General features: G+C 46.9%; 1 protein-coding gene and 1 long non-coding RNA gene across 3 annotated transcripts in view; one reads left to right on the top strand and one right to left on the bottom strand.

Moving 5' to 3' along the window:
- Positions 1 to 7,210, bottom strand: part of VSTM4 (V-set and transmembrane domain containing 4) — a 20,991-nt gene extending 13,781 nt beyond the window's left edge. The window contains exons 1-4 of the mRNA XM_072129387.1: positions 6,848 to 7,210; positions 4,856 to 5,239; positions 2,580 to 2,636; positions 644 to 751 (exon numbers count right to left, since the gene is read on the bottom strand). Of these exons, the coding sequence (XP_071985488.1) occupies positions 644 to 751; positions 2,580 to 2,636; positions 4,856 to 5,239; positions 6,848 to 6,899 (601 nt within the window). The 5' untranslated portion in view covers positions 6,900 to 7,210. The remainder of the gene's footprint in view (positions 1 to 643; positions 752 to 2,579; positions 2,637 to 4,855; positions 5,240 to 6,847) is intronic.
- LOC140105434 (uncharacterized) overlaps positions 5,786 to 12,658 on the top strand; it is a 21,020-nt gene continuing 14,147 nt past the window's right edge. The window contains exons 1-3 of one of the 2 annotated variants that reach the window (XR_011850579.1): positions 5,786 to 6,130; positions 7,100 to 7,279; positions 12,473 to 12,593. This is a non-coding gene — a long non-coding RNA (uncharacterized lncRNA). Of the gene's footprint in view, positions 6,131 to 6,910; positions 7,280 to 12,472; positions 12,594 to 12,658 lie in introns of those variants that run through there. The other variant, XR_011850578.1, reaches the window with a different exon arrangement.

Below are 12,658 nucleotides of genomic sequence, written 5' to 3' on the forward strand. Positions count from 1 at the left end.
GATTCCGGTCCCAGGTTGCGGCTAGTACCATCATCCAAGAGACTCTCCCTCACCCCCATGCGTGACAATAACACTGGGGGTCATTTACTAAGGGCCCGATTCGCGTTTTCCCGACGTGTTACCCGAATATTTCCGATTTGCACCGATTTCCCCTGAATTGGCCCGGGATTTTGGCGCACGCGATCGGATTGTGGCGCATCGGCGCCGGCATGCACGCGACGGAAATCGGGGGGCGTGGCCGAGCGAAAACCCGATGGATTCGGAAAAACCGCCACATTTAAAAAAAGAAATGTGTTGCTTGGGACGCGCTTACCTTCACTTGGTCCGGCCCGGTGAACTCCAGTGCGTTCAGATGCTTTTCAGCGCAGCAGCGCCACCTGGTGGACGGCGGAGGAACTACCTTGATGAATCCCGGCCGGACCCGAATCCAGCGCAGAGAACGCGCCGCTGGATCGCGAACGGACCGGGTAAGTAAATCTGCCCCTATGTATCCCTATATAAATGCATACATTTCCATCACGCAACCCATGGCTCTATTCATCTTGAGCAATAGATATAATAGACCCCTGTTCTCATGATCTGTGGGGGTCCCATCACTGTGGATAGGGGCTAATTTGTATATGAACATAGTTAATCTACTCACCCTTTGATTGTGCTCCTCTATAGATGGTCTGACATAATAGAATGAGGAGGAAGGTGAGTAAGCTGAGGATGCCAACACAGCATATGAGGACGGCATAGACATAAAGATCTGGAGAAATAAAAAAGCAAACAAGCATTTAACCCCAAAAATAAAATCCATCGAGAGTAAGTCTCCTGGTTACAGACTTTCAGCAAGATTCTTAAAAATTCTTACAGGTTTGCAGTTTCCAATGAATAACAATGGCTATTCTATTTCTTAAATACAATAAAATCCGGGTCAGAACTCTCTGATGGATATTGTTGGAGGCTCCTGGGCTTGTGAGCCACACCTCCAGCTGCCGTTCAGAATCCCTGAAAAGCTGGTTCATTCTGGAGCTGGGCTACTCTCAGATGGGGGTTAGGGACATGGGTGAAGCTAAACTCTCTTTTAAGTGTCAGGACCTGCTTTAAAACACGTCACTACAACCCCTGATGCTGCCCCCCACCTTGCTAAAGTTGGTGCCGCCTGAGGCGAGATGCTCAACTTGCCTCATGGCTGGTGCACCCCTGGTTAGGGATACAGGGCCCATGCAGTCAGCTGTCTGGGGGGCGTCCAGGAGCTGGATAAATTGCCAGTATTCAGCAGTTTACTCAGGGCTGGTTATGTTTTGCTAGAACTGAAACCCTAAATTTGTACCAAGCTGGTATCCTGAACCCCAGTCTGACCTGCAACCTATATTTTAGCTGATAACTAGCCTGAGTCAGTACGCTAAACCCCCAATCTGAACTGATGGTGTCAAGTCTGGGCCAATTGCTCTGAACCCCAGTCTGAATTGTATCTTGGATCGAGCCTGTATTCAGCCTGCACCAGTGACTTGAAACCCAATGTGAACTGTTACCTGTACCTGATCCTGTATCCTGGCTGATCTGGAACCCCAGCCTCATCCGGAAATTTTACTTGGTATCCTCTTTCCTTTCTGACCCGGAATCCTGTATCCTGCCTGATCCTGAACCTTGTAGCCTGCCTGATCCTGAACCTTGTAGCCTGCCTGAAACCCAACCTGATCTGGAACCCAAAACATGTAGTTTGAACCCTACTTTTAGAGCTTGTACCCTGTTCCTGAGCTTGTTCCCTGATAATAACATTTACATGTAACCCCTGAAACCTGACAAGCCCGAACAATTTTTATCACAAATGCAAGTCAACATACACAATGGGGAGAAGCTAATAAGCCTGGAATTGTGACCGGTCTTACAGGAGAACTACAGCACGCGTGGTAGTGAATTGAGACGACTTTACTTGCCTGTTGGCATCCTCCCCATGAGTTCCTAAGTCTTGACATGCTGACACTCCTGTAAAAAAAAAACTTTTAAAAAATATGCTAATTAGCCTCATGCGCTCTTTGACGTACACAGAACTCTCTGGTTTAATAATTATGAACGCCTACAGCAGCAATACTTACCTCCTTGCCCTGTTGGAGAGCCCAGTAACCTCCCTCCGGAGGCAGGCATAAATTATACTGGGATCCAGCAGGGGAGAGGAAGTAAGTATGGCTGCTGGAGGCGTGCATAATTATTAACCCTGAGGCTAATTAGCATATTTTTCAAAGTCTTCTTTTCACATGAACACTGCCATGTAAAGGCTTAATGATGTGTTTCAGGATCGTGTTGGAGATGCCAAATACACTTCACGTAATTCCCTAAAACGCCAGTGGTAGTTTTCCTTTAATATCTCCCTCCATCCAGAATTCTGCAGCCTGACCTCTCAGTAGATCCAGGAGCGATCTCCCCCAGGTCAAACCAGTCTAGACCAGGTCTGACCCGGAGGAGATTTCAGCTATAGTCTCCGCTGGTTTTCGTTTTCAGCTCCCACAGGCCCTTTGAATGCCCAAAGTGGGTGCAAAAGAGCAACAAAATAGAGGAACTTGTTGCATGCCAAAAAACTTGTTTAGTATTACCTTGAAATAAAGCCCCGGTGAAGATTTGCTTTTCTTCAAATGCAGCAAAAGCAGTTACTTTAAAAATAAATGAAAAAAATATATTTTTAAATAGCAACCACACAGGTCAAAAGTGTAAAAGTATACATTCATCAGTTCCAAAAATTACAAACAAAAGTAACTTTAAAAAAAAAAAATTACTCTAAGAGGCTTCATGCACACAATGGGGCAGATTTACTTACCCGGTCCATTCGCGATCCAGCGGCGCGTTCTCTGCGCTGGATTCGGGTCCTGCCGGGATTCATTAAGGTAGTTCCTCTGACGTTCCTGCGCTGAAAAGCATCGGAACGCTCTGGAGTTCACCGGGGCGGGCTGAGTGAAGGTAAGTGCAAGCTATGCGACAGATTTTTTTTTTTCAAATGCGGCGGTTTTTCCGAATCCGTCGGGTTTTCGTTTGGCCACGGCCCCCGATTTCCGTTGCGTGCATGCCGGCGCCGATGCGCCACAATCCGATCGTGTGCGCCTAAATCGGAAATATTCGGGTAACACATCGGGAAAACGCGAATCGGCCCCTTAGTAAATGACCCCCAATGTGTGTCTGTCGTACTGTAGGGAGAAAAGGAGGGGGTAAGTGCTCCCCCCCGCCCCTCTCCATAATATATGGAGCACGGCGCCGTATTATGGGGAAATATAAGACATGTCCAATATTTCTCCTGGCTACGGAACAGTACCGTGCCAGAAGTGTTGGCCGAGTGACGAGCCCTGCGACGATGCAACTGGAAGCCGCAACCGGATAAACTTCTTAGTTTATCTTCCCTAGTGTTTATAATATAGCACTTCTTGTGGTAATGACAGCCTTTGGGGCACATTTACTAAGAGTCAGTCAGACGCATTTTCGTCTGGTTTCCCGACTTTTTACTGTTTTGATCTGAATTGCCCCGGGTTTTTGTCGCACGTGATCAGATTTTGGCGCATTGGCGCCGACTTGCATGCGACACAAATCGGGGGGGGGCATGGACGTTGGACAACCCGACTTATTCGGACAAACCGTGGAATTTAAAAACGAAATTGTGTCACAAGATCAGCACTCACATGCACCGGGAAGAAGAAGGTGAACTCCGGGGACCTGAGCGGGGAAGTGACACATGCAGGATATCGGGCGCATGATCTTAGTGACTCCCCGCACAGCACATTATACACGGACAATGCACTTACATACACCTGGAAGAAGAAGGTGAACTCCAGGGACCTGAGCGGGGGAAGCGACACATGCAGGATATTGGGCGCAGGATCTTAGTGACTCCCCGCACAGGGCATTATACACGGACAATGCACTTAAATGCACCAGGAAGAAGAAGGTGAACTCCAGGGACCTGAGCGGGGAAGCGACACATGCAGGATATCGGGTGCAGGATCTTAGTGACTCCCCGCACAGCACATTATACACGGACAATGCACTTACATGCACCAGGAAGAAGAAGGTGAACTCCAGGGACCTGAGCAGGGAAGCGACACATGCAGGATATCGGGCGCATGATCTTAGTGACTCCCCCACAGCACATTATACACGGACAATGCACTTACATGCACCAGGAAGAAGAAGGTGAACTCCAGGGACCTGAGTGGGGAAGCGACACATGCAGGATATCGGCCACAGGATCTTAGTGACTCCCTGCACAGCGCATTATACACGGACAATGCACTTACATGCACCAGGAAGAAGAAGGTGAACTCCGGGGACCTGAGTGGGGAAGCGACACATGCAGGATATCGGACGCAGGATCTTAGTGACTCCCTGCACAGCGCATTATACACGGACAATGCACTTACATGCACCAGGAAGAAGAAGGTGAACTCCGGGGACCTGAGCGGGGAAGCGACACATGCAGGATATCAGGTGCACGATCTTAGTGACTCCCCGCACAGCGCATTATACACGGACAATGCACTTTCATGCACCAGGAAGAAGAAGGTGAACTCCTGGGACCTCAGCGGGGAAGCGACACATGCAGGAAATTAGACGCACGATCTTAGTGAATGACGGCAGACCGGAATCCTCGTCGGACAACGCAGAGCGGGGATCGCAATGGGATGGGTGAGTAAATGTGCCCCAATATGTTTTAACCCCAGAGTGGCAAAAACAATTACTACGGTATCTTGCACCAATTTGTTTTCAATCATATGGTTTGCCCTGTTTCTGTAAAACCACTAGAGAGACACATAAGTTGCTGCAGACCCCAATGGGATATTGTTTACAGAAGAAAAGGTAAGTAAAGGGTAGAACAGGATTTTCTCACCTTTTAGACAGGTGCTCGCGGTACCATTAGAAACAGCACTCCACCGACCCCTGTGCAAGGCAACTTCCTGAACACGGCAGATGTAGGTCCCCTGATCAGATGGACGGACATCACTCAACATGAATTGGTAACCTTTGTCTGGATGTTCATTTTCCAGATTTCCTCTATGACTCCAGTTGCCAGAGATCTGTATGTTGCCGTATTTAGTAATCCTTCCAATGGTCTGCTCATTTTTGATTCTGGAAGAATAGACCCATCGCACCGTCAGCAAACTGTTGTGTTTTCTTCTTTGAGATATTGAGCACCATATGGTTGCGTTGTCTCCCGTGTGATGCAGAGCCCATGGTGATGGGGAAACTGTTACATTCAGAGTAGAAGAAAGACCTAGTGAGACAGAAATGAGGGTTTAACAAGAGTAAGAATAGTCCATTCAATGAGCAACTCTGCATTCACAGGTGGAACGGGGGCAGCAGTTAAAAGGAAACCTGCTGTGAAAAAAAAAATTATTTTAGTAATTTCTGAATTAATTGCAGAAGCACCAATGGGGTGAAGTTTGATAAATGTGATGTTGCTCGGTGTTGCACGCACTGTAGTATATTTTTTCCGCCATTACGTGACTTTAGAGTTGCGTTTTTTTTCTCCCTAAAAAAACCTGCAAAAACCATGTTTGCTTAGAAATTTGCAACAATTATACGCCAGGAACCTACATAGGACTAATGATAAATCTCCCGCATTTTCTTTTAAACCTGGACAACCCCTTCACCATTTACATGTCAGTTTACAGTAAGTAAGAGCAAAGAAGATACAGGCAGTTTGTTCTTAAGTTGAGATTGTATGTAAGTCGAAACTGTATATTTTATAATTGTAACCCCATATCCCATCATAAGAGCCAGGATTAATAATAAAGCTTCATTACAGACACATTTAATAAAGGATATAGCTGTTTATTATAACCAGGGATTAAAGTGCAGCAAATTACCAACATCCAGAGGTCCGTTTGTAACTACGGGTCGTCTGTAAGTCGGGTGTTCTTAAGTAGGTCTGTAATCTATACTTCATTTGTGACAAAATCCTGAACTATAAAGACACTCCCTTAAAAAAAACTTCATTTTTTAAAAAGTGACCTGTACGAGGCCGCAGCAGCACCTGGATCCAATTACAAAGCAGCACCAAGTGAACAACAGAACAAAAAAGTCGATGTTATTATATCTTGGGGACTTGATATTGGAGGGGTGCCATGTCTGAGAGGAGGGATTACAAGCAGGACAGCCGGAGGTAAGACTCAAAAAACTACATATCCACACTCATGTGGTTTTCAAGATAATTGTACAGGCAATCCCCGGGTTACGTACAAGATTTGTTTGTTCTTAAGTTGAATTTGTATGTAAGTCAAAACTGTATATTATAGAATTGTAGATCCAGAAAAAAAAAATTTTTGCCCCAGTGACAATTGGAGTTTCTAAATTTTTTGCTGTAATTGGACCAAGGATTATCCATAAATCTTCATTACAGACGCCTTACAGCTGATCATTGCAGTCTGGGACTATAGTAACATCCAGAGAGGTCACCAGAGGTCACAGGGGGCCGTCTGTAACTATGGGTCGTCTGTAAGTCGGGTGTCCTTAAGTAGCGGACCGCCTGTATATATATCATTATTATTTTATGCATATTATATAACGGTAGCACAGAAACTTCTAATAAAGCTAAAGATGTCAACTTTATATCATGTTGTGATACGGCGTGCGGCAGCGGAAGAATCTCGGATCACTGTCATTGCACATAAGAAGGATGTAAGATGTGTTAAACTTTGTCAAGTGCGTTCGCCCTCTGCATATTTACACACTAAAACACACAAGATGAGAGCAGTGGAGCCACACAAGCCTCTAGACCAGACGGCTCTACAAAGTCTAGACAAACACAGGAACATTCCAAATATTTCAGCAACTACAAATGAAAAGCTTTATAGGAAAAATGTGCGTAAAATCCACTTACTTGCCATGAGAATCTGACTTAATAAAGCGGAAGTTAGGACACAGGAGGCCATTGTGATGTCTCCGGCTCCCAAAAAAAAAAACTTCTTATGTAGACACAAAGAGACAGGACGGGAGGGAGATGGATGGGGGCGGCTTCACTTGGGAAAGAGGCAGCACAATTTGGACACACTCACAGTTCTGTTTCAGTACAGATACATTTTAGGACGGTAGAAGAATAAAACTGATTGGCAGTTCCCGTTTTTTATTTCAGGCAACATTTTAGTGGAATTCCTGCATAGCAAAATCTCAAACCACTAGAAGGCAGGAAAGCGTTAACTCCGGGCATCTGCGCAGGATTTCTCCGTGTGGTCTTATTGGCAAAAGTGAAGGAAACATCTCGTAAAGAGCCAAGAGACTGCAGCTTCTCACTGCCCACCACCCTGCGTATACAGTGAGTAGAGCAGATGTGACGTGTGAAGATTTTATTTTACATTTACCTTATATACTCGAGTATAAGCCTAGTTTTTCAGCACAAAAAATGTGCTGAAAAACCCAAACTCGGCTTATACTCGAGTCAAAAAAATAAATAAATCAAAACTTGCCTTTCTGGCGGCACCCGTAGATCTTCTGTGCGATCCATCCGGTATTGTTGTGCTGCACGACGGGGAAGGGGGGGGGCTATATACACTGGGGCAGGGGCTGGCAGGCTATATACACTGGGGCAGGGGCTGGCAGGCTATATATACTGGGGCAGGGGCTGGCAGGCTATATACACTGGGGCAGGGGCTGGCAAGCTATATACACTGGGGCAGAGGATGGCTGGCTATATACACTGGGGCAGGGGCTGGCTGGCTACATACTGGAGAGGCTGTGACCAATGCATTTCCCACCCTCGGCTTATACTCGAGTCAATATGTTTTGCCAGTTTTTTGTGGTAAAATTAGGGGCCTCGGCTTATACTTGGGTCAGCTTATACTCGAGTATATACGGTGGATGTTTTTCTTGTACTAATCAATCCTGTTGTGTCTATCCAACATATCCGTAGGGGTCCACTTACCTGATATTGTTTGTACCTGATCAAAAGGTCGCACAGTCCTAAAAATGGTAGCATTGAAAACTTCATCAGAAGTCGCAAAAAACGACACCACCCACAGCTCCGTGCACTGAAGTATGAAAAATGTATCAGCGCCAGAAGACGGCAAAATAATAATAAAAAAATGTCTACATGAGTTTTAAATTTTTGTAAATATATGAAAACATTATAAAACCTATACAAATTTGTCATCCCGGTGATCGCACCGACCCAAAGAATACAGTAGACATGTCATTTGGGGCGCACAGTAAAAGTCGTAAAATCCAAGCCCACAAGAAAACGGCACAAATACGTTTTTTCACCATTTTCACTGCATTTGGAATTTTTTTCCCGCTTCCCAGTACACGGCATGGAATATTAAATACCGTCACAATGAAGTGCAATTTGTTACGCAGAAAACAAACAGTATGTGGAACAATAAAAAAAGTTATAGATTTTTGAAGGTGGGGAGTGAAAAATGGAAATGAAAAAACAAAAAAGGGCGAGGTCGTTAAGGGGTTAAGAATAGGCTACCCCTTCTTTACATTGTATTTCCTGCCAGTGGGTATGGAGCTTTTGCTAATAGAAACAAACTGCTATTCGTAGATCTTAAGCTATTATTTTCTTTCCCAACGCCCGTACAATCACAGGCATTGGCCTCTATACTTTTTGGCCTAGAATCAGGTTTCAGCGATTCCTGACTGGGGGGGTTCACATATTTGTTTAGTTCCATTAACATAATCTTCATAGCTCTAGTGGAAAGTAACTGTGAAGGATAAACCTTCTATTTTAGTTTATCTCCTCTCTTTAAGATATGTATGTGCCATAATAATCATGTAGGGAGTGAGATGGCATTATGTCCCCTCCAAATCTGATGTTCTCCTTCACACAAAGATACATCTTATTTGTTACTGTATAGAGAAGATTAGCCTCTCCACAGCCCCAGATGTCAGCTCCAAAGAATGATTGTTGGGGCTGTATGAGAAGTATGGGCAAAGGTGGAATGGCCCTCATAGAGCCAGAAACAATCAAGGCAGAAAATTAAATGACGGCCATTTTGGTCAGGCGTCCTATGTACACCATAATAGGCAGGATATAATGGGCAGGGATTGAACAAAAATTGGACCAAAATTGGACCAAAATCTGACATTTGTAGACTATGTCACATTTCTCTTTACTTAATGGGGCACATTTACTTACCTGGTCCCTGCGCGATCCCTGAGGTGTGTTGTCAGAAGAGGATGAAGTCCGGCGCGATTCACTAAGATCGTGCACCTGATAACATGCATGTGTCGCTTCCCCGCTCAGGTCCCAGGAGTTCACCTTCTTCTTCCTGGTGCATGTAAGTGCATTGTCCGTGTATAATGCGCTGTGCGGGGAGTCACTAATATCATGCGCCCGATATCCTGCATGTGTCACTTCCCCACTCAGGTCCCCGGAGTTCACCTTCTTCTTCCTGGTGCATGAAAGTGCATTGTCCGTGTATAATGCGCTGTGCGGGGAGTCACTAAGATCGTGCGCCCGACATCCTGCATGTGTCGCTTCCCTGCTCAGGTCCCCGGAGTTCACCTTCTTCTTCGTGGTGCATGTAAGTGCATTGTCCGTGTATAATGCGCTGTGCGGGGAGTCACTAAGATCCTGCACCCAATATCCTGCATGTGTTACTTCCCCGCTCAGGTCCCTGGAGTTCACCATCTTCTTTCCTGGTGCATGTAAGTGCATTGTCCTTGTGTAATGCACTGTGCAGGGAGTCACTAAGATCCTACGCCTGATATCCTGCATGTGTCGCTTCCCCACTCAGGTCCCTGGAGTTCACCATCTTCTTTCCTGGTGCATGTAAGTGCATTGTCCGTGTATAATGCACTGTGCGGGGAGTCACTAAGATCCTGCGCTCGATATCCTGCATGTGTGGCTTCCCCGCTCAGGTCCCAGGAGTTCACCTTCTTCTTCCTGGTGCATGTAAGTGCATTGTCCGTGTATAATGCGCTGTGCAGGGAGTCACTAAGATCGTGCGCCCGATATCCTGCATGTGTCACTTCCCCGCTTAGGTCCCCGGAGTTCACCTTCTTCTTCCTGGTGCATGTAAGTGCATTGTCCGTGTATAATGCGCTGTGCGGGGAGTCACTAAGATCGTGCGCCCGACATCCTGCATGTGACGCTTCCCTGCTCAGGTCCCCGGAGTTCACCTTCTTCTTCGTGGTGCATGTAAGTGCATTGTCCGTGTATAATGTGCTGTGCGGGGAGTCACTAAGATCCTGCACCCAATATCCTGCATGTGTCGCTTCCCCGCTCAGGTCCCTGGAGTTCACCATCTTCTTTCCTGGTGCATGTAAGTGCATTGTCCTTGTGTAATGCACTGTGCAGGGAGTCACTAAGATCCTGCGCCTGATATCCTGCATGTGTCGCTTCCCCGCTCAGGTCCCTGGAGTTCACCATCTTCTTTCCTGGTGCATGTAAGTGCATTGTCCGTGCATAATGCACTGTGCGGGGAGTCACTAAGATCCTGCGCTCGATATCCTGCATGTGTGGCTTCCCCGCTCAGGTCCCAGGAGTTCACCTTCTTCTTCCTGGTGCATGTAAGTGCATTGTCCGTGTATAATGCGCTGTGCAGGGAGTCACTAAGATCGTGCGCCCGATATCCTGCATGTGTCACTTCCCCGCTTAGGTCCCCGGAGTTCACCTTCTTCTTCCTGGTGCATGTAAGTGCATTGTCCGTGTATAATGCGCTGTGCGGGGAGTCACTAAGATCCTGCGCCCGATATCCTGCATGTGTCGTTTCCCTACTCAGGTCCCGGAGTTCACCTTCTTCTTCCTGGTGCATGTAAGTGCATTGTCCGTGTATAATGCAATGTGCGGTGAGTCACTAAGATCGTGCACCCGATATCCTGCATGTGTCGTTTCCCTACTCAGGTCCCGGAGTTCACCTTCTTCTTCCTGGTGCATGTAAGTGCATTGTCCGTGTATAATGCGCTGTGCGGGGAGTCACTAAGATCATGCGCCCGATATCCTGCATGTGTCACTTCCCTGCTCAGGTCCCCGGAGTTCACCTTCTTCTTCCTGGTGCATGTAAGTGCATTGTCCGTGTATAATGCGCTGTGCGGGGAGTCACTAAGAACGTGCACCCGATATCCTGCATGTGTCTCTTCCCCGCTCAGGTCCCCGGAGTTCACCTTCTTCTTCCTGGTGCATGTAAGTGCATTGTCCGTGTATAATGCGCTGTGCGGGGAGTCACTAAGATCCTGCGCCCGATATCCTGCATGTGTCACTTCCCCGCTCAGGTCCCTGGAGTTCACCTTCTTCTTCGTGGTGCATGTAAGTGCATTGTCCGTGTATAATGCCCTGTGCGGGGAGTCACTAAGATCCTGTGCCCGATATCCTGCATGGCCGCCTGCCTTGACAGTCTACCTGTTTTTGACCACGAGACTGCCTAGTGATCCTGTACCGCAACCTTGGCTGCCATCATAGAGAAGTTGCGCCTGTGGAACGACCTGGTGGCACCACGCTGCAGCAAGACCATCCTGCTTTGCGGCTGGCTCTGGTGAAGACTGGGTGTCACTTAGACTCCAGTCACAGGTGTCTGCTTACAACATTTTCCGCGGTGGTCCAGGGGGTTCACTACTCCAAATCTTGACACCCACCAGATGCCTCCCAGTAGATAGGTAGCTACAGCACATACCCCCAAGTAAATCGATAGCCACAGCACATGCCCCCAAGTGAATAGGTAGGAACAGCACATGACCCCAGTTTATAGGTAGCCACAGCACATGACCCCAGTAGATAGGTAGCCACAGCACATGGCCCCAGGTAGATCGATAGCCACAGCACATACCCCCTTTTCTGTAGTCACCCACTATAGTGCCCTTTTTGTTGTAGCCCCCTTTATAGTGCTCCTTTTTCTGTAGCTTGTCTTTATAAGAAGGGAGCTACAGAAATTGGCAGCAGCAGACTTCACCTAGGTCAGTCACAATCTTTTAGCAAGGAGTTGTTGCCCCTAGAAACTGCTGAATACTTAGCAACTTACTGCATCCTCCACCAATTGCCAGTATCTGGGGTTGCCTCAGCCTCTCCTCATTAATATAACACCAGCAGCTTCCCTTGAATAATAAAATGTCCAGCAGCAGCCTCCCCTCACTAATAAAATGTCTAGCAGCAGCCTCCCCTCACTAATAAAATGTCTAGCAGCAGCCTCCCCTCACTAATAAAATGTCCAGCAGCAGCCTCCCCTCACTAATAAAATGTCTAGCAGCTTCCCTTCACTAATGAAATGACCAGCAGCAGCCTCCCCTCATTAATATGGCCAGCAGCAGCCTCCATTCATTTATAAAATGTCCAGCAGCAGCCTCCACTCATTAATATGTCCAGCAGCAGCCTCCCCTCATTAATATGACCAGCAGCAGCCTCCACCCATTAATATGACCGACAGCAGCCTTCAATTATTAATGTCCAGCAGTAGCCGTCCCCTCACTATTTAAATGTCCACACCAGCCTTCACTCAATAATGAAATATCCAGCAGAGCCCCCTTACAAATAATAAACTTTGTACTTACCTCTGGTTTTCTCTTCTCCCTGAAGCATCAGCTACCTCTTCTCCCCGCAGATCCTCTTCTCCTCACTGCTTCCCGGCAGAGCACACACACAATGATGTAGCTAAACTATAGTTTGCAGAGAAGAGGAGCTGCGTGGAGCAGTGGAGGTAAGTATCAAGTTTATTACTATTTTTTCAAGTTTATGCCTGGTGGTTGGGGACCGCTGTAATAA

The sequence above is a fragment of the Engystomops pustulosus genome, chromosome 11, assembly GCF_040894005.1.
Source record: "Engystomops pustulosus chromosome 11, aEngPut4.maternal, whole genome shotgun sequence".
Lineage (NCBI taxonomy): Eukaryota > Metazoa > Chordata > Amphibia > Anura > Leptodactylidae > Engystomops > Engystomops pustulosus.